General features: G+C 34.6%; 2 protein-coding genes across 2 annotated transcripts in view; both read left to right on the top strand.

Moving 5' to 3' along the window:
• Positions 1-14,300, top strand: part of LOC142334005 (uncharacterized) — a 70,368-nt gene extending 56,068 nt beyond the window's left edge. Inside the window, exons 2-3 of the mRNA XM_075381672.1 lie at positions 13,581-13,864; positions 14,293-14,300. Coding sequence (XP_075237787.1) covers positions 13,581-13,864; positions 14,293-14,300 — 292 coding nt within the window. The remainder of the gene's footprint in view (positions 1-13,580; positions 13,865-14,292) is intronic.
• Camta (Calmodulin-binding transcription activator) overlaps positions 14,067-23,171 on the top strand; it is a 403,237-nt gene continuing 394,132 nt past the window's right edge. The window contains exon 1 of the mRNA XM_075381347.1: positions 14,067-14,377. Coding sequence (XP_075237462.1) covers positions 14,335-14,377 — 43 coding nt within the window. The 5' untranslated portion in view covers positions 14,067-14,334. The remainder of the gene's footprint in view (positions 14,378-23,171) is intronic.

The following is a 23,171-nucleotide window of genomic DNA, read 5'->3' as shown; positions in this document are numbered from 1 at the left end:
AAGTGCTTTCTGATGATCTTTAATCGTATTCAAACCCTATTAAGTGACAGGTGCAAAAAATCCATGACTCAGAAGTAACATTCTTGTAACGATCAGACGATTCCGTTACATTAGTACATCACATCGATATATATTTGGCCAATTTTATTCAGGAGTGGTAGAAGTCGTTTCGCGTTACTTATCTTCAGGTCCAATTTTTATGAAATTTTTGATTCTATTTAATTTGGTTACAATTAATCAACAGTAAGGGCGGGGAAGATAGGTCCCGTATCTCTAATTTTACTTCAAAGTAGAATTTTTTTTTTAATTCTTTATTTGCAAGCTTACGTACTTTAATATTTTCCTTAATTTTTTCCTAAATAGTAACGATTGAGGGTAAAGCCCTAGGTAGTCACGAGTTGCTGACCTTTTTTTAAGTTAAATTTCCTATTATAACTAGGAGAGCTTTTATGAGATTATTTTATAAAATAATATATTTAGGTAAAGCTTTGTGCGTATAATTTTTGAGATTTTTTTAATTGTTAATAAATGACCCACCGAGTCTGTCTAATGGTAAACGGTTCGAAAATTCAAATTATTAATTAACCGTACTTCTCAGGATTGGTCGGTCTGAGTCTGATCAAGATTAAACCTCATTTACATGTCGTACACATAATCGGGATATAGGGGGTTGCGTATTGTTCACTAGTTGAACAGATTGCAACTTACACATAGAAAAAAAAATGTATATGTTTTTTAATAATCATCTCATTGACGCGTTTTCCCAACCGTTTGTAATTCATTAAAAAAAATAAATCGTCACCGACCAAGCGGTAACGCTTACGTCAAAGCGCGTATTTTTTTTGTTTTTTTTTAATAATTAAAAAAATATTTTAATTACATAAAATGTTTTTGAAGAAAATATGTAATTACTTGCGATTATAAAAGTGTAATTTCCTGTATATTGTAATTAAATAATTTTTATTTCCAATGTAAGAGATGAGGGTCTGTCGGTTGAATATGTTTCCAGAATTAGTACTCTTGTTTCGAATCCGCTGTCCCCGCATTAAGATTTCACGTGTACCGTGTATATATCAAAATTCTGATAGACCCTTTTGAATATTTTAATAAGGAGAACAATTAAAAACGGTCCACACTAACGCGCTCAACAGTACAAACAAGGATGCTACAGATGTATTACATTCCTGGTTTTCGTTTATGAATTTCCTCCTCTCTCTCTCTCTTCATCAACACTTACCCTTTACGGTTTGTATATTCCCCTTTGCCTCGGTCTTTGTTGTTATAAAGTCCGTATATCATCGGACGAAATTTGACCGACCATCTGTAATGTTATTTAGGCTATACTTTACAGCGGTTCTGTGCGCTGTCTTGCGGTTAAACAATGAACTACCTAGTTTATTTCATTCATACTAAGTTAGTCTTCCCCTTTTCTTTTTTTTTTTTGTTTGTTTAATTTGCCGATCTGTGCGGTGGATATTAAGGCAAATGCTACCGGATTCGTTCCCTGGAAAATATTACGCGATTTCACTTTTTTTAATTATTAATTTTTTAAATTTATTTTTGGATTAATAAAATATTTTGAGGAGATGGACTGTCATCATTTTTAATTGTGTCCTTGAAAAGGTTATCGGAGAATTAGAGAATGAAATTAAACGTACACGAAAAAGTAAAATCGTGAGCTAAAAATAAATTCGTAAATACAAACATTCTGGCCTTCGCAGACGATATTGTAATTTTCCCTAGAAATACAGACTAGGCTTAAATCAAAATTGAAAAATTATGCGAATGTGCAAGTAAAATTGGTCTTTAAATTTCTTATGAAAAATCTGAATGTTTTTCCAGTGACAAAGAGAATCGAACTCAAACCCTGAAGATTTCCGGCAACAAAGAAATAATTAGGGTTCAAAAATTTAAATATTTAAGAGAAATCATAACACCGAATATAATTTTAAAAAATAGGATGAATAATAAAGTACAAAAAATGGAAATGCCTATCGTTTCACGAAGAATAAAACTTTAGTCCTACCAGATGCATTGTATGGGGCAAAATGTCTTCATTCTTTTTCAGAACAAGTAGAAAAGAGAATTTTAAGAAAAATTTTACGGACCAAAATATGAAGGTGAAATTGAAAAAGAAATTTACAAATATACAAAAAAAAAAAGTTGTGGACTTTATCCGGAAAAGAAGATTATAGTTTATGGGCATTTTTTCATTGACAAAAAAAAATTAATTTCTATATTAACGGAACCCCAAAGACCGACCGGTTTAAGTAAATATAAACAAATCTAAAAGCATTAAAAATTTCTAAGGATCTGTGTAAGTACAGACATAAATATATAAAAGTGATTCGAGAATTAAGTTTCTAGAGAGAAAGAAAAACTAGAGTATAAACCTGATTAGACAGACGGAAGAAAGGCGGCGACAACAGAAGAAAATGAAAACATTTTAGGAAAAGCGAACTATGCGAACGTCATCCGTTGTGGTCGGAGGAAAAGAAAAAAAGAAAATTTAATTTAAATTTTAGCAGAATAGGGAGTTTTAATTAATCGATTTCAATAAATATAACCTTTAAAACAAATCCATATATATATATACACACACACATCAAAGACTAAATAGTAGAATTTTGGTTTGGTTTTAAATTTTAAATCATATTTTTCCTTCTTTTTTTTTGATTTCACCTCATGATTGAAGGTTGTACATGGGATATGGAAATGGAATTTTTAGCGTATGAAAAATGCCGTGCCTAACCGGGATTCGAACTCGGAACCTCCAGATCGAAGGCCGAGATCCTACCACTCCACCACGCAGATCGACATCTTTAAAAAAATAACTTAGGGTTTCTTAAGGTTTATTTTAGTTTCTTTCATAAAAATCATACTTTCTGCACAAATTTCAGTGAAATATTGAAGAAGTTTTACTTAACTTATATAGGGTCATTCACGGGAACCGGATATTTTTAAAATAATCATAAAAAATTGAATATTTACTTTCAAAAAGTTTTATCGGTAATGAAATACTTGTTAAATCAAAGCATTTGTTACTTACTCATGAACGAAAAATTTTGTCCGACAAGTGATGTCCATTTTGGGCAATACATTGTTGTAGCCTTTCACGCTAACCGGCCTCAATTCTTTGCAACATGTCTACATCAATCTGGGTGACGCGATGACGAATTGCGATCTTTAGGTCCTCCAATGTACGCGGTTTATTGCCGTACACACGCGATTTCAGAAACACCTGCAGAAAAAAATCACAACTTCTCAAGTCGGGGGACCGAGGGGGCCAAGGAATGTCGCCGAATCTGGAAACGATCCGTCCCGGAAACACGTTACGGAGAACAGCCATCGTTGCCCTCGCTGTGTGCGCTGTAGCTCCATCCTGCTGGAATAACACGTTTTGAAAATCGATTCCTCGGTTTCGTAACTCAGGGATGAAAAACGTATTCAACATCGTAATGTAACGATCGGCTGTTACAGTTACGGCTGCGTCATTTTCTTAAAAAAAATAGGGTCCAATAACACCGACCTTTCCTATTGCACACCAGACAGTCAACCTTTGGGCTATGAAGTGGTCTCTCGTGAAGCCGATGCGGGTTTCTTTCTGCCCGATACCGGCAATTCTGTTTGTTGATGAAGCCGATGATAACGGGCTTCGTCACTCATTAACAATAACAAATTTTCATTTTCTTCAAAAACGGTAACCGTTTGTCGACAAAATTGTAATCGCCGCGTGAAATCTTGCTCGTTTAACTGCCGCACGACGGTTATCTTGTAAGGATGGAAATGCAGGTCTGTATGCAGAATTCGTCTCACCGTACTTGTGCTCATTTGAAGCGCTGCTGAATGCCTCTGAATAGAGCGGCGTGGGCTTCTGACGACGGCTTCCCTTAATCGTTCGATGTTCTCCGGAGCGCTAGCGGTTCGTCGGGGACCCGGTGGTTTTTTCTTCAATATTGAACCGCCTGTTCGAAGGTTGTTTACCCGTCGCGATATTGTGTTACGAGAAGGGACGCTTGCGTTACGATGGATATTAAACTGACGGCGGAAATCTCTCTGAACGGCAGTTACGGATTCGTCATTTCGCACAAAACTGTCATACGCGTACAGGCGTTGATCTAGCGTCCACTGCTCCATCTCGACGACTAAAATGTAAATGTTATGAATAAAGGACAACGTCAGACACCAGCCACGTGCCCCTCCCACCACGAACGCCCGAGTACAACCCACTTCAAAAACATCCGGTTCCCGTGAATGACCTTGTATATAGGATTATCATTATTTTTTCCTTTTTTTTGTGGAAAATTTAGCTTTTGTTTTTCTTGATCCTTTGCCGATTAATGAAAATTATTCTTGTTAAAATAAATAGCAGACTATATAATAAATTATATATTTTAGGATTTTCTGTTGGCGTAGGGATATTGGGAAACTTGATCGCCCAATGTTTAGACATAACCCATCGGGTTGGTCTAGTTGTTAAACTCGTCATCACAAAACAGCTGATTTGGAAGTCGAGAGTTCTACGGTTCAAATCCTAGTAAAAGCAGTTAGTTTTATACGAATTTGAATACTAGATCGTGAATATTGGTGTAACTTGGTGGTCGAATTTCAATTAATCACACGTATCAGAAGCGGTGGACTTGAGACTGTACAAGACTACACTTCATTTAAATTCATAAATATCATCCACTGAAGTAAATACCTTCAAGTGTTTAGACATTGCAGTTAGCCTGGCTGGGTGACTCCTGAGAAGACTTTTTCTGTGCTAAGTCCGCCTTTTGGCGGAGGAACAACAGAAGATTGTCAACGGTTTTGGGACGAAGTAAGTAAAATAAAACTTCTACATTAAACATCCAACAGATATTCCCAGGTCAATCATGGCGGCAGCTTCAATCGCCAAGAGAAATAATAACTTTCTGGAAATTAATGTTTTTGTCCGATTATTACTTCTTTTAATAAGAAAATATTACAACTTTTCTTTTAGTAAATCCCTAAATGTTTTTCTATTTTTGTACTTAATCGTTGTCAACATTAAGACGTCGACCCGTTTACGAGCTTCTGAATATCTTCGTCCAATGGTTTTTGCTGCCGTTCCATTATTATCTAATCAATCCTTTTTCGTTGTCCCCAGACATCCCATTAACGCTTTTTCTTAGATACAGTTAGTGTAAATTATCCGATGAAATCAACAAATTAGCCGATAAAACACGCCGAGGTTTACCCATATAAAATGTTTTTTGGTGGATGAATAAATGTACATTTACGTTTCACTTTTTAACCGATCTAGTTTTTATTAATGCCAACTTATTTTCCGGGAAAGGAAAGTTTATTTTTCCTTGAGTTTATCTAACGATGTATCATTTCTTTAATTCTGAAATTGTTCTCTTTCTTTTATAAACACCATTAATTTGAACCGGTTATTATTTAATTTTGTCATCGTTCGAATTAATTCGGTAAATACCATTTAATAACCGGATATTAAAACGAGTTATTACTCGTTAAAATTTATAAACTGTAAATACACAGATGTGCAGTAATTGTACCTGGGATAACTTAAATAATATAATTTTGAGACGTTAATAGTGAAATAGAGGGAACGATAATGCATCGTGATAGGATCGTCTTTTATAATATTCTATGAGTAATTATCGATATACTAGATCGATAAAATAGGAAACATATTTATTAGGTTTTCTAGTAGTTTCCCTGAAATTTTACATATTTTTCCCCAACGTGAGCGGAATTTGTGAATCCCTTTTTATAAAACGTTTGAGGATGTGTTTCGAGCCAGTAGTACATGGAAATTCTGTTTTTATATTTATCGCTCTGAAATCAAAATCCTTTTTACTATCTTCTTCAATAGCCCAAACAAAAAGAAATCGCAGGAGGATAAATTTGGACCGTACATGAAATGCCCTAACGTTTTTTCTTAAATTTCGTCCGGTTTATCAGGAGTGCTAACAATCGTGTATATCCTGGCGTTGTCGTTAAGGAGAATCAATCTATTATCCTTTTGTTTCTGTAGAGGACTTTTGTTCAAGAGCTAGCAGGTGTAGGGAATAATTAAAGTGAGACTAGTGGGAAAAATCGACGAGCAATATGCCCTTGCAGTCCCAAAAGACGGTTGCGAGGATTTTTTTTCAGCTGACGAGAGACATTTTAGCTTTTACAGGGCAACCATTACGTTCTCGCCGATTCCTATTTGGGAGTATAGTAACGGAACCTTATCTTACTATACATATAAATAAATATTCGATGCAAAATTTTTTTTTTCTGAATCTGTTGAGGAACTTTTGGTAAATTTCTTTTCGGGCTTTTTCCGTTTTGGGTCAAAATTCTTGGAACTCAGATGCTTTGTGATAATGGAACAGGGATTTCTATGAGCGGTACCCGCTTCCGAGTTAATTTTTTCGACCGTAAGGTTGTCTTCAGTGCAGTCACGGATCGATCGAATGTTATCAATTTCTCACACTTATCCTTGAACGCTTTCCTTATTGTGGCTTTCGTTTCCCAAAATTTTGCACCCTCCTTTAAATTTGCTGACGTAATCGTGGACTACAGTATGTTATAGCGTCAGTTTCTAAACTGCGTATGTAATCTAATCAGACATTCGTAGCGTTTGACGCCCTGATTTGTGAAAAACTTCACGATTGCGCCACCGACTATTGCTCTGACTTGACGCTACCGACCGGAAATACGTAGTAGATATCGAGACGGTCGGATCGTGCATCCTTTCCCCGCATTTTTAACTTCAGTTTCTTCTCGTGCCAACACATTCGTCTTCGTATGCAAGCCGTGAAGACAAAAAAGTCCAGTTTATATTTGATTAACCTTAGTTTTAATGCGATCAGCCGATTCAAAAAAATAAAGGTATATTAGGAACGAGTAATAATCCTCTACGGGATTCCAGTTTGAGGCATGATAATTACATTATAATTTGATCTATAAGGAATCAACTTTATTATATAAATATGTCTAGCTATTGCTGAATAGTACGTCAATGCTGTGTCCGAGAATTCCCTAATTCTGAGTTTTCATCGGTTATTTTAAACTATTGTAAAAGCTGTAAAATCTAATTAAAAAGTTGTATTAAAAGCGTACATTTTTATATTTGGCGGAGGAAATACTAAATAGTTACCGTTCGATTCGTCTTTCCGAGCGAAAGAAGTCCTTTTAACGCCGTTGTCTCATCTCAAGTTTGTTCATACCCAAACATTTACTGTTTGGTCTTCTTGTACCGGTCGGTTAATTCTTGAAATCCTCTCTTAATATCAATAACTTCCTTCATTTCTCCTTCGAATGTTCTCTCAAAAGCCGTTCTAAATATTTCTTTTCAGGAATCAGGACGTCCGATCAGATTTTTTCCCTCTGTACATTGGAATACAGTATCTAAAGTCACCTTGTTCTGTTTTCCTCCTAGATTCACTAGGAGGAACCTAGGAGGAAAACGGTATTTCTTTTTAATTAAATACTAGCTTCAGGCGTGCCTATGGCACGTCTCTGAAGCTAGTAAATTTAACTTTAACTTCAGAAATTGACGCTAACGAATCTGAATTCTCCGCTAGTGATCGATGTATTCAGCTGGTACCTACGTTTTGATTATAGTTCATTATTTTTGAAGAAAAACAATCGCATAAATAACAAAATGTGTTAAAAGATTTTTTTAAAACCCCTGTTAAATAAAACGCACTAAAAGATAAAAAATAATTTTAGCATGGTATCTCAGAATGGATTTGAGAACAAGTATGGATTGTGATTTGTAATATTATGTGAAAGTCATAGCTTTAAATTAAAAATTTGATGATTTTACCAATTTTTTAATATGCGTGATGACTGTCGTATATAGTGGAGTGCAAACATGCTTAAAGAAAAATTGCCAAAAACATCAAATTTTTAATTTAAAGTTACGACTTTCACATAATCATACACATCACAATCTAAATTTGTAGTCAAATCCATTCTAAGATGCAGTCCTAAAATTGTTTTACATTTGTGCGTTTAATTTAAGTGCTGTTTTAATTTTTTTTTTAATATTTTTTTATTTCTACTTTTTAGTGTTCATAAGTTTATATTTTACAGCTGCGCTAGTACACAGGTTTGAGCGTATTTAGCGAAAAATCGGATCGCTACTTTAACGGTGGGTAAGTGCAATCTAAACATAGGGCTAAAGGATTTAATTTCCGGATAACCAAGACCCGGTCGATCAAGGTTGTACCTGATGCGTTAAACAGTGAGCGGTCGACCTGCTGATACATACGGTTTGAATCGTGAAATCGGACGAGCGGTTGCCGAGATATTACGGTGGCACCCCATTGCACCCCCTCCCAAATTTCCGAACGGCACCTCAGGGGAACTTGAAAATACAGGGTTATCATAAAAGAATGGTGCTGCGGTTTCAGTAATTGATAGGAAGATTGTAGGGAAATTTCTAGATGTTATATCGGTATCCCTGAAAACCTCCAACTCAAACGTTTGTTTATCAGCAGTTGTAACCGCAACGTCGGTTCTTGTATTGTTGTTGCAGTGAGTTTAGCGAGTGACTTTGTTCTCGGATAAAGACAAAGCAAAGTGTGTTTTATTGATGGCCGAATTAAAATGTGCGTTTCGACGTGAATTCGGAAGAGATCCGCCGCACAAAAATAACATAACGCGTCGGTTCAAACGATTCGAAGAAACCGGATCGGTTAAGAAACAGAAATCAACCGGCAGACCAACTGTACCGGACGAAACGGTTGAACTAATTAGACGACCGGCGATTAGAAGTCCTGGGAAGTCCATCCCCCGTCGAAGCGTCGAATTAGGCATTCCAAAATCAACGGTTCACAAAGTTTTACGTAAACAACTGAAATTACACGCTTATAAAATCCAGATACTGCAGGAATTGAAACCCGATGACGGTGTAAAACGTTACGATTTCGCCGTTGAAATGTCGGACAGAATAACTGAAAACGAATCAATTTTAGACGATATAATTTTCACAGACGAAGCTACATTCCACGTGAACGGATGGGTTAACAGACACAATTCAAGAATATGGGGCTCTGAAAACCCACACGCAATTATCGAGAAACAACACGATTCGCCTAAAGTTAATGTTTGGTGCGGTGCGATGAAAAATCGTGTAATAGGGCCTTTCTTCTTTACCGAAAAAACAATTAATGGAGTCGAGTTGCGTATCTTGACATGTTAACCGATTATCGCTTTCCTCAGCCGGATGAACACGAAAACATTCATCGACTTCTATTCCAACAAGACGGTGTTCCCTTGCACTTCGATGCGCCGGTCACGGACGCTTTGAACGAAAAAATCGATGGATAGGCCGGCAAGGACCCGTACTTTGGCCTCCAAGGTGTCCAGACCTGACACCTTGCGATTTTTTCTTGCGAGAGTACATCAAAAGCGTTGTTTATACGCAAGAAATTCGCGACCTAAACCGCTTAAAAAACAGGATTAATGAAGCGATAACAATCGTTAACAAAGAAATGTTAACTAATGTTTGGAGATAAGTCGAGTATCGTTTGGACATTTGTCGAGCGACTAAGGGCGCGCATATTGAAATTTATTAATTATGTAAAAATATGTTTGAGACGACAAATTTGAAAAATAAAAAACATTAACTGTAAGTAATTCTGTTTTAATTTAAACCATGTTCAAAACCGCACCATTCTTTTATGATAACTCTGTATAACAAGTATACATGAGACCACCACGAGACATGTAGTAACGAATCAGGATTTTCCGCTAGTGATCGGTACATTCCGGCGTTAAGCTAAAGGGGACACGCGCGCGCGCGCGCACACACACACGCACATACACACACACACACACACACACACACACACACACACACACACACACACACACACACACACACACACACACACACACACACACACACACACACACACACACACTTGGAAATGCCATTTAGTGGGGTAGGATCCCAACAAAAATGTTAATTCATGAAGATTTCGCTGCATAATAATTGGTAGTTATAAATGAACCATTTTTAGGCCGCTGTTATCTGTTGACTTGATAATAAGCCATACTTAGATAGCTCTATCTTTCAACTTGTTTTCTTCATCATCAAGTATTTTCTTTGTATACTTTTCTTTATCGTACTATTATTACTGTATGATTTACTTATTCTCATCGGTTAGAATCATTAACGTTTTTAATAAAAAAAATCCTAATTTAATTTTATCTGAAAAAAGAAAATGACCGACCGAAGATTCCAACGATATAGTTGTCCAAAGGTTAGATTTATGACCGTTCCAGGAGGAACTAATTAGGCTCTGTTATAACTGGGAAGTCTTAATTGATATTGCGTGCGTAAGCAAATTTATATACTTTCCAATCTTTAATAGGATATTTGTTTTTCCTTTGTTAATAAATTTTCACTTGAAATTCATGTGTTACACTCATTAAGATTTGAATTTTTATTTATTATTTTATATATATATATATGTTTTTGTCTCGTAATTATTATTTTAATATTCAAGGTAAAAAAAAAAATGAAAATAAATAAATAATAACGAAAAAGTAAATCTTAATACTAATTATTAATAGTATATATATTTTTTTTGTAATTTTTTTTTAAAAAGAAATATTTTATTTATTTATATATAATATTAATATATTTTTTGTAATAGAAAATGAAGTAGAGGGGTAGTGAATAAGTGTAGCTATTAGTTTTGAATTCAAAATTTAGTTTTTGTAATATTATATATTCTCCTACTACAATTTTACTTTCTCCTTCTCTCTCTCTCTCTCTCTCTCTCTCTCTCTCTCTCTCTCTCTCTCTCTCTCTCTCTCTCTCTCTCTCTCTCTCTCTCTCTCTCTCTCTCTCTCTCTCTCTCTCTCTCTCTCTCTCTCTCTCTCTCTCTCTCTCTCTCTCTCTCTCTCTCTCTCTCTCTCTCTCTCTCTCTCTCTCTCTCTCTCATTCTCTCATTCTCCACCAACCACTCTTTTCCCTCTTCATTGGAACATTAACATTAAACCATTTGGTTTTGTTATTTATTTTAAATTTATTTTAATATATATATATATATATATATATATAACTGGTGAAACTGCTTTGAGACTATATTATTAGTTACTGTTCGTTTGCGTGAATATTATAGATTTATTTTTTCCCCTCATTTATTTTTTTTATTATTATTATTATTATTATTATTATTATATATGTATATATTTATAGTTAGGTACGTCAAAAGTTTTTGAATAGGAGGTAACTCAACTAAATTGTAACTTCCACTACTCAACCCGTTGTGGTAGTTAACTGTTTTGTTCTAAGTTCCTTTTCTTCATTATTTTTTTTTTTTTGGTTCTTTTTTACTTCTTTGATTCGATTACATTTAAATTATAAGTTATGTTAAGTTACCCTAATTTATTATACACAATATAAACTATAATCAAGGACTTATTAAAAAAAGAAAAAAAAAGTTACTCTGAAATTATTATTGTTTTATTTATAATTTGCATTCTAATATTTTATATTATATAAATTATTTATTAAAAAAATATATTTATACAAATTTATTTCATTTTAAGCTTAATACATTATTTTACGTAAAAATTTCTTAGGTTAATTTTAAGTAATATTTGTTGATTTTAGAATTTCCATTTTATTTTTTTTTTTTATATTTAGCTCGGTTTACACCTGTTTTCATGAGGAAGCGGTTTACACCTGTTTACATTACATTATACCATTCGTTATCAAAGTGGGCAATAACGCCCCCTTGAGGGTGCTGGAGGCCTTCACGGAGGGCGGTAGGAGACCCACAGAAAATTGAGAGCGTTCAGGAGGTCTAGGAAGGCGATAGATGATTAGAGAAAAAAGCAAAAAATATGTTTTCCTGATATTTCAAACTGAAATTAAATACCTATTACGCTAGTATAAAAAATTAAAGGGAAACCTATGTTTTATGATAAAAAATGGATTATATTCAAACTACTTTAAATTTGCAACCAACAGCCTTTGAGAGACAAATTAAAAAAAATTAATCTCGAATACTCTACTTTTTGCCGTATAATTCAGATTTCAAAAATCACCGAGAAGAGAAGTTTTAAAAATTTGAAAGTGTTTCTTCGTGTTTGATCGAGCGCATGGGGGAAACGAAATTTTTTCAGTAAACTGCATTAAAATGGTTTCAAAGCTTAAGAGTTTAGGTTTAATTTCTTTTTTTTTGTATGTCTACGATTTTTCTGAACCGAAATATTTCACTTTAAAGAGAAAAGGCCATTTTTATCTTTAATGCTTCATATCTTCCGATCTAAGCAACATATTTATATGGAAAAATGCAATTAAATATGGAAATTAAAGGGATGTTGTATTACAAATGTCAACTTGACCGGGGTGCGTGAAATCGTACGATCTGATCGATGATTATCCGTGAAAATGATCGCAGAACTCAACATCGATCGAGAAACGGTTCGTCTAATATTAACTGAACATCTTGGTACGAGAAAGATTTGTGCAAAAATGGTCCCCAAAAATGTGACACAACAGCGAGAAACACGGAAAAATGTGGCAGCCGATCTGTTAGAGCAAACGGAAATCCATCCAGATTTGTTGAGCCGTGTTATCACTGGTGTTGAAGGTTGTTGGTTTTTTAAATACGATCCAGAGACAAAACGCCAAAGTTCGCGATGGTGCTCAAAGGGATCACCCAGACCAAAAATCTCGCATGTCAAAGTCAAAAGTGAAATCCACGCTTGTGTGCTTCTTCGATTCCAAGGGAATTGTTCATAAAGAGCGTCAACTGTTCGTTAAGAGAGTTAACTGGACAAACAGTTAACCGATATTTCTACAAAGAAATTTTAGAAAGACTTCGTAAACGAGTTCTTCGTGTCCGTGCCAACATTGCTGATAATTGGGTTCTGCATCACGATAATGCGCCATCCCATACTGCTCTGTCAGCCACCTTATTCATCACATATCGCTCCGTGCGACTTTTTTCTATTTCAAAGAGTCAAAATGGCGGTCAAGGGACACCGTTTTCAAACAACACAAGATGTCCAAAATACTGTGACGAGGGTCTTGGAGGATATTACAAAAGATGAGTTCCAGAAATGTTACCGTTAATGGCAGAAGCGCTGGAATAAGCGTGTGCAATCAGAGGGAGACTACTTTGAAGGAGACAACACTAAACATGATTAAAACGGTAAGCAACATTTTTTTTCACATCAGTCTCATTACTTTATTGTCGCACCTTGAACATACGCCTTAATGAATTACCGGAAGCGCAGCAATCTCTTCTACACACCGGCAGGAACCTGTGGACGACGTATTCCGGTTTCGCTCAGAGGTTACCGGTTGTTTCCGTGTTGGAAATATATTTAATTTCTGTCCGGTAAATCACCAAATTTCATCTGGTATGCCCTTTACGTCACTACGACGGAATTTGTTATCCGCTAATGTTTCACGATGAGCAGATGCTTTACTGTGTTTTGCAACATATTTCGAATTACATAATCATCCGTTCTCCTGACTTCTGCAATATTTCATGCTAAATTATAATTTTTTTTGTAATATTTAAAAAAAATATGTTAATTGTTTTTATTTTTTTTTGTTTCAGGTTGAAAAAGAAGTTGTTATTCGATGATATTCTAAGTTATCGTGCTTGTATAAATAATTCTACGACGCTCGTTACCGCTGTTACAATTTATCCTAATTCTTGTAATCGTAATTTACGAGCTGTTACTGTTATTTCTTATCATAATACTAAATTCACCGCTGTTATATTTGAAAAATCATTTAATTATTATCGCGTAATATTGTATTTATATCGCTTCGTTAATTATATTGTTAACACTTTTTCAATTGTATTATTATTATCATCATCATTGTTAAATTATTTTCGTATCTTCTCAATTACTTATTCTTCATCTTTAGCAATTTCTTCCTCTACTTCTACTGCTACTACTACTACTACTACTATTAATAATAATAATTCTTATTCTTCTTCTTTATCTCTTTCTTCTAAATCAAATTATAATAGTAAGAATACTTATAATAATAAAATAGAGCTGATTAAAATAATTTTCCGGGAGTTTCCTTTTCTTCTAACATAATTGACGTTGATGACTTCTTGAAAAAATATCTCACTTATAATCGCTTTTATATTAAAATAATGCTGTTTTCTATCGCAACGATAATTATACGAACCGATTTTATTGTTATCATCGATAGTTTACGCGTTCGATATTAGTTAACTATCGATATTCTGTAATATTATCACTCGCATTGTAATTCGATTATAATACTACCTGTATTCACAATACAAAAAGAATTATAAACAACTGCTTAAGAGAAGTCGCTCGTTATTTCTTATGGCCACTTCAGCTGTTGTCTGCTTGAATTTAAAATCTTCACGTAAGTATCATTAATATACTCAATAAATTATATTTATATTAATATTAAGAAATGTATTTCTACAGCGGGGGATGATTTTACGGCGCAATAATTTTATCGGTTGTTGGATGTCGTTACTATGGAAACGCACTGCATCACTTCCGTTTATCGGTTAGTTTGTGCTTGTTTCCTTAGAAACCGGTCTACCCTTATGATTCCACCACCTCCAATAGGCGTGATTACACCAGTTTTTGATATATTTAAAATGTTAAGTATAATTGTTTTATAATAAAAACCGTGTTAATTGTTTTCCCTTTGCGTACCAGGTTTTTTAAAAAAAAATTATTTCCGGAAGTAATCCTTTCTCGAGGCTAAAAACGATGTATATAAATTATTTTATACGTTATTTGTATCAGTCATTATATTTTTTAAACCCTTTTCAACGTCGATGAATTTCAGTTGTGCAAAAAATGTGACTGGGGTTCGAATCCAAAACTTTTCGGATGAAAAATATAAACGTTATCATTCTGTCATGCAGATGAGGTCGGTAGATTGGTTATATCCGGTTAAAAATAACAATTCTTTACATTTCATTAAAAATAAGTACCTATTAAAAAAATATACTACAAGTTTTTTTTTTGTCTTCGGTCATTTGACTGGTTTGATGCAGCTCTATAGATTTCCTATCTAGTGAGAGTCGTTTCATTTCGGTGTACTCTCTACATCCTACATCCCTAACAGTTTGTTTTGCATATTCCAAAAGTTGTCTGCTTGCACAATTTTTTCCTTCTGTATCATCGCAGAAATAGGTATGCTTAATGAACATAGGTTTTTTTCGATAAATATGTGATAAACTTTCTAATTTCACGTTTTTTAATTTAAAAATGTGAAATTTTTGTTCTTCTAACTCGATTTTTTTCTCCTAGCCAGTTTACGAATCGTGCCGCTAGATAGCAGTACTTGATAGTAATAGATAACGTACAAAAACTAGGTAACGTATACTTGAAATAATAAAATTTAAAAGAAAATATACTACAGCTTGTTTTAATAGTAAATGAAAGTACTGAAGGTGAAACAATTTTTTTAATTCCCATCACTTCTTTAAAAAAAATAAAAGTATTAGTTTAAAAGACATTACACTAGTTTTATTAAAAAAGGAATAAATAAAACAAATAAATTGGTAAAATTTTTATTCTACAATTAGAAATATTTGGTGGCGCTGGGGGTCGTGATATTTCAAAAAATTGTATTTATGGCCCGATTTAGCTCATATTCGGAATATATATATTAGTTCCGTGAAGACATGTTTTTTTGCAAAAAAAGATGCTCGGTAAGTGTTTGCATTTTCTATCAACTTATTTGAGAAAATTTGATGAATTTTTTATTATATGATTTGTGTTAGGTATATGTACAAGTATATAAAATCAAAACCTAAACCGACAACGATTATTAACGTCTATATGCCTACAAGCGCCCATGATGATGATGAGGTAGAGTGTGTATACGAAGAGATTGATGAAGCAATTAAACACGTAAAAGGAGATGAAAATTTAATAATAGTTGGAGATTGGAATGCAAGCATTGGAAAAAGCAAGGAAGGAAATATAGTGGGTGAATACGGGCTGGGCAAAAGGAATGAAAGAGGGGACCGACTTATAGCGTTTTGCACGAAGTATAATTTAGTAATTGCCAACACCCAATTTAAAAATCATAAGAGAAGAATATACAATTGGAAAAAGCCAGGCGATACTGCAAGGTATCAGATAGATTATATCATGAAGAAAAGGTGTCAGATGAATCGGTGGAATTTAGAGAAGCTTGAGGAAGAGGAGGTAAAGAAGATTTTTGGGGAGGACATCGCAAGAGGTCTGAGTAAAAAAGATAAGATAGAAAATGTAGAAGAAGAATGGGAGAATGTTAAAAAGGAAATTCTTAAATCAGCAGAAGCAAACTTAGGCGGAATAAAGAGAACTGGTAGAAAACCTTGGGTTTCAGACGATATATTGCAGCTGATGGATGAACGTAGAAAATATAAGCATGCTACTGATGAAGAAAGTAAAAGGAACTATCGGCAATTAAGAAATGCTATAAACAGGAAGTGCAAACTGGCGAAAGAAGAGTGGATTAAAGAAGAGTGTTCAGAAATGGAAAGAGAAATGAACATTGGTAAAATAGACGGAGCATACAGGAAAGTTAAGGAAAATTTTGGGGTATATAAATTAACATCTAATAATGTGTTAAACAAAGATGGTACACCAATATGTAATACGAAAGGTAAAGTTGATAGATGGGTGGAATATATTGAAGAGTTATACGGAGGAAATGAATTAGAAAATGGTGTTATAGAGGAAGAAGAGGAAGTTGAGGAGGATGAAATGGGAAAAACAATACTGAGATCTGAATTTAAAAGAGCATTAAAAGATTTAAATGGCAGAAAGGCTCCTGGAATAGACGGAATACCTTTAGAATTACTGCGCAGTGCAGGTGAGGAAGCGATTGTTAGATTATACAAACTGGTGTGTAATATTTATGAAAAAGGGGAAAGATTAGAAGCTTTTGAAATGCGGTGCTATAGGAAAATGTTAAAAATCAGACGGGTGGAAAAAGTGACAAATGAAGAGGTATTGCGGCAAATCGATGAAGAAAGAAGCGTTTGGAAAAATATAGTTAAAAGAAGAGTTAGACTTATAGGCCACATACTAAGTCATCCTGGAATAGTCGCTTTGATATTGGAAGGACAGGTAGAAGGGAAAAATTGTGTAGGCAGGCCACGTTTGGAATATGTAAAACAAATTGTTAGGGATGTAGGATGTAGAGGGTATACTGAAATGAAACGACTAGCACTAGATAGGAAATCTTGGAGAGCTGCATCAAACCAGTTAAATGACTGAAGACAAAAAAAAATAAAAAAAAATTGTTTATCTGCAATTATTTCTCGATGATTTCGTATTTGTTTCATATTAAAAAAGTTTTATAATTTAGTTACAATAATAGTAGAGCACAACAAAATATTTAACGGTATATATTTTTGTGTTTGAGAAAATGAAGTTGGAAAAATATATAACAATTTTTATCTCGCCTTTCATACATACCTGTACTTTTTTGATTCGGACGTCTTTTTGAACAACTATAATTAAATAAATTGATAAATTTCGATTTTTGATGTTTTCAATTGACGGCAAACTCGCGCCGAAACCTTAACAATTTTATTGTTTTTGGAGTTTTCATATAAATCAGCTGCTCACATAACCGTATGTTTACAAGGAAACTTTATAGTGTTGCCACTTTAGCTACCAATAAAAACTAGTCTCATTACTTTATTTACAGATTTCGTAGCTTACTAAGGAGAATTGTAAGAAAAGGAAGTCGGCCAGGGATTAATTCTATTAAACGTGGTCCTACATGGCCGGTGACGAGAGAAAAAAAAAATCGATTACGCAAAATATTGAAACAGTGTTGAGTTAGAACACGCCAGTTATCTCTCTCTCTCTCTCTCTCTCTCTCTCTCTCTCTCTCTCTCTCTCTCTCTCTCTCTCTCTCTCTCTCTCTGTGTGTGTGTGTCATATTTAGATAGGACTTCTTGTCTCTTGAATTATAATTTTAATTCGTTTACCATTCCAGAATATTGCTTTAAAAGTTTCCTGTCCCATTTTTATGTATATATGTGTATTTGTGTGGTTTTTAGTTTTTGGGTGAATCTCTACCATTGCTCAATCCACAGAAACGTTGCTGGTTGGGTGCCTATACGTCCCTTATTCGACGCCCCTTCATATATATATATATATATATATATATATAGCAGTGATTAACAGATTGGGATGTTGTCCAAACTGAGTTGAGAATGATTCCAATGTTATTAAAAGTCTTGTTGGTCGGTCGGTTGGTTGTTGGATCGGGTGAGGGGGAGGTGTTGGTAGAACGGGTAGTTCAGTTCGTTTGGTTGTTTGGTAGCGGATGAGATATGGAGAAAGAGGGACGATAACCGGGTACGGTTAGTGGCGGGGCCGAGGGTATATTTTGTTTTGTAATGTTGGCACTAATACTGAGTAGCGCTGCTTAATGCTTGCTTGTCGTCTTGATAATGCCGAGTGGTTTTTTCGTATATGAATTGAGAATTATATTTCAACACTTAGTTTTGATTTCAGTTTTGTTTTATGTAATATATTATTGTCAAGATGTTTTTTTTTAATTATTTTTTTTTTGCTGTCTTGTTACATAACAGTTTTCCGTAATTATTTGGCCTTTTACTTAATCGTTCTCACTTTTCCGTGCAACTTTTTAACGGTAAACTAATTTATATCCATTTTAAGTAATGAGCTGTTCTGTTCGTTAATTGCAATGACATTAAAAAAAGACAACGCTCAAAAACCACTACAATAAAAATGAAAATAAACAATAAAAATCTAAAGCTTTTTCGTTTGATTAAATTAATTATAAATAAAAAAAAAAAGATTTAAAATAAGCGGAGGAAAAGAAAAACAGTTCTTAACTAACAATTTATGCAATAATCTCGTTGGGTAGTATAAGTCGAAAGTTAAAGAACCTTTATAATTAACATTATGCTGACAATCTTTGAGTGCTTGAGAATGCAAATCATTAAATGAGAATATTTTTGCCGAACATTTCAGTTTTTAAATTTTTTTTAAAAATCAATATTTTGATCAGATATCATCAACAAATAAAATGTTATTTACTTTACCGCTGTAAACCTATATATACTGTGAAAGGGAAAGGTTTGTTGCTGATCGGATTAAATTGCATTTCGGGGTTTTCGCTGATCTTAATGTTTCACGACCTCATTTAACCAAGAAACACAAGTTTAATATTGAAGAATTCTTTTTTTTTTTATCTTGACAAATTAATTCACCGCAGAAGCTCGAAAAATGCCTTGCCCGACTGGGATTTGAACCCAGAACTTCCGGATATAAGGTCGAGACGCTATCATTCCGCCACGTAGAGCGGCTTCATGGTTTTTTTTTTGCTGTAATATTTCCAGACGGACTGAACCGATTTGGATAAGAGTTAACAAGATTATGTGTCGATGTTATTTAATTTTTGTCTACGAGGTTCGGCGGTAACGGACCTTTTCATAGGCGTCTTTATATTTTTTATTTAAAGTATAAGTATATTTATTCACGTAATTTAATGTCCCCTTTGATAGCAGGAATACTTTCTGGTCGTGCTCAGTCTTATTCTTAAAATACCCCGAAAAGGGATGGAGAAAAAACCTTTTTTTTTTCTTTTCAGTCATTTACGAACGCAAAATAGGGTAGCCGGATATATATCTATCTTACTATTAATCGCAGAATCTGGGTCTTTCTTGTTATCGGGCGGATATTTTTTTTATTAGTGTCGGTTATATATCGGTTTGGTTTACGGACGGATTTGTGGATTGCGTTCCGATCCTTACAGATGAAATTGAAAAACGTTACTTGGGCTGACCTTGCGAGACTAGCATTGTATTTGCGTCTTTCTTCCGCCACTATTCCCCTTCGGTCCTTTCACTTAAGGCCTTTGTGCGGTATTGCCTTTCTGTCTAGCAGGAATGTGCCTGACGGGACCTAATTGTAGTTAAATCATTTATAAATTCAAAGTCGTATTCTTGTACCGATTAGATAGTTTCAATACATAAGTTATGTATTCGGGCAATTTTATTCAGAGCTGAGGAATAAATTAGCTTATTTGTTTTTCTTTATTTCATTAATTATCATTTTACTTGATAAATTTAGCCTTTCTTTCTTTTTCCTGTTTAGCCTCCGGTAACTACCGTTTAGATAATACTTCAGAGGATGATATGTATGAGTGTAAATGAAGTACATTCTCAGTTCGACTATTCCTGAGATGTGTGGTTAATTGAAACCCGACCACCAAAGAACACCGGTATCCACGATCTAGTATTCAAGTCCGTGTAAAAATAACTGGCTTTACTAGGACTTGAACGCTGGAACTCTCGACTTCCAAGTCAGCTGATTTGGGAAGACCCGTTCACCAGTAGACCAACCCGGTGGCTTTGATAAATTTAGCCTGAGTTGACCGATTTTCACGTAACTTGCTACAATCAATTCTGATTGTATAAATCATTGCTGCCATTTAATTTTGGTTACAACCGGTTTAGGAAACGGGAACGGTACGGTTACCGTGGGTCTCGCATTTCGGTTAAAATTCTGAGATGCGGATATAAATTCTTCATCCTACCCTACTAAACGGCATTTGTGTGTGTGCGTGCGTGCGTGCGCGTCCTCCCTTAACTTAGCACCGGAATTTGCCGAACGCTAGCGTAAAATTTCGATTCGTTAGTACATATCTGGTGGTCAGGTGTATACTTGTCATATTATTATATATCGATATATCGTGTATATATATATATCGAAGTTTTGGGAAAATTTGTTATTTTTTAACCGGATCCGACTTTTCGGACGAAAATCGCAGATATCTCGAAAAAGGACCTTCCTGGCACATTGAAGCGCTAACTGTTTAACGCATCGGATACACTCGCGATCGACCGGATCTTGGTTATACGGAAATTAAATCGTTTAGCCGCCCTATGTTGTGATTGCACTCACTCACCGTAAAACGTACCGATCCGTTCTTTCTCTGAATACGCTCAAACCTGTGCGTGTAAAGTATAAACTTATAAAGACTAAAAAGTAAAAAATAAAAAAATATGTAAAAAAAAAAAAAAATGTAAAACCACTCATAAATTAAACGAACTAAAAGGCAAGAATAATTTTAGGACGGTATCTCACAATGGATTTGACAACAAACTTTGATGGTGATATGTTAGATTATTTGAAAGTCATAGCTGAAGCTATGACTTCAAATAATTTCAGCTATGCCAGGCTAAAGAATGGGGTGCTGGAGCACCCCACTCGCTAGGCCATTCATCACGCATATGAAAACATTGGCAAAAACATCAAATTTTTAATTTGAAGCTATGACGTTCACATAATACATATTACCATCATAGCTAGTTGTCAAATCCATTGTGAGATACCGTCCTAAAATTATTTTTTACCTTTTATTGCGTTTAATTTAAGTGGTGTTTTACATTTTTTTTTTACATACGAGGGTTATTTTTTTCGAGGTCCGATCAGTCACGAAATTAAAACTACAGTGAAAATAAACAATTGTTTATTTGTAACAAGTACTTACGTAGTTACGCTATTTCTCTACATAGTCGCCACTTCGATTTAGACATTTGTCGTAGCGCGGTACCAACTTTCCAATACCCTCGTCATAGAACGGAGCCGCCTGTGTTTTCAGCCGTGTTTGTACGCCGGTCTTCAGCTCGATTTCTGTGCCAAAATGTTGTCCTCCTAGCCAGCGTTTCATGCGAGTAAAGAGGTGAAAATCGGATGGAAATATACGAAAATTGTGAACCGACAATTTTCTCGAATCGCCTCATCCATCATCGGTTGACACTCGCTTCCTTCCGTGACCGCCTGCATCATGAAAATCTGTACGTCCTGCTTTAAAGTTCCTGCACCGTTGTCGCACTTTGCTGTCACTCGTTGAAGTTTCACCGTACACATTACTTATTCGTCGATGAATTTCAGCCGCATTACACCCGTCAGCCTGAAGAAATCGAATTACCGCACGCACTTCACACTCGGCGGTAGATGCTATTGTTGTAGACATGTTTAAGTGCTAGCTGCGTGTTCAGAACTAAACGAAGTGACGCGAAGTGATCGATGGCCATACTAGAGACGCTGCGCAAAGGTTCATCCGATTTTTGCGCGGGTTTTTATTTCGCGACCGATCGGACGTTGAAAAAAATAACCCTCGTATTTTTTATTTATTTCCACGATTGTTTTTCTTCATAAAATAATGAACTATAACCAAAAAGTAGGCGCCGGAATGTACCGATCACTAGCGGAAAATCCCGATTCGCTACTATCAATTTCTAGGGTTAAATTTCTAATTTAACTTTTATTATATCGGTTTTTATCGTTAATAAAAAATCTTTTTGCACAAGAGGTAATCAATTTTGGACAACTAATAATCTCATTTCGAGTCGACGCCCGGAGGACCTAGCTAGTAGCTGCGGAGGCGTGCCGTAGGCACTACTGGCGGCTAGTATTTTAATGTACCATTTATTATTTTAACCCGAAGTTTCAGAATTATTATTCGTCTAAGCTAGCAGAACCTCTCAGCAATCAAAATTGTTAATGACGGCTAGAAAAAAGATCGCAAGGTATGGATTATCAGAATTTATCGTGGTAAAACACGTGTAGAAATATTTGAGATAAATTTTGTTGGACTGACCAGAACAACTTTGTCTATCCTTGGAAGATGTTGAAATTATCAAACTCAATTGCGTCATTAATTGTCGGAATTGTTAAATTTAATGTTTTTCTCGGTCATTACGGTTATACTTATTTATTTATTTATAATTATTTTATATTTTTGTCAAAGTCTCATTTTGACACGCGTACGTGAAGTTTGTGTGAGTTAAGGGAAATAAGTGAGTTATTAGTAACGTGTTTTAATGCAATAATATTTGTTAACTTACTTTATAGAATTATATTCTACGCTCTTGTTTAGCTAATTTATAACAGCGGGTGTTATATTTCATTTTTAATATATTCCTTTGCCTTGTTTATAAATTATTTATTTTTATTTAATAATTTATTCTTTTTCTCTCTCTCTTTGTTTTGTATGTATTTATAGCTTTGGAAATAGGTGTATGAAAGGGATTTTGTGGGGGAAGGGGTAGGAAAAGCACTGTATTATTTTAAAAGTTTATATGTTTGTATTCAATATTGTTTTGACTATTGTATTTTTATATACATTTATTTGGCATATTAGTACAGTT

This window comes from Lycorma delicatula, chromosome 13 (assembly GCF_047948215.1).
Source record: "Lycorma delicatula isolate Av1 chromosome 13, ASM4794821v1, whole genome shotgun sequence".
Lineage (NCBI taxonomy): Eukaryota > Metazoa > Arthropoda > Insecta > Hemiptera > Fulgoridae > Lycorma > Lycorma delicatula.
Note: the sequence above shows the minus strand (reverse complement) of the source record. Positions and strands in the feature narration are given on the sequence as shown.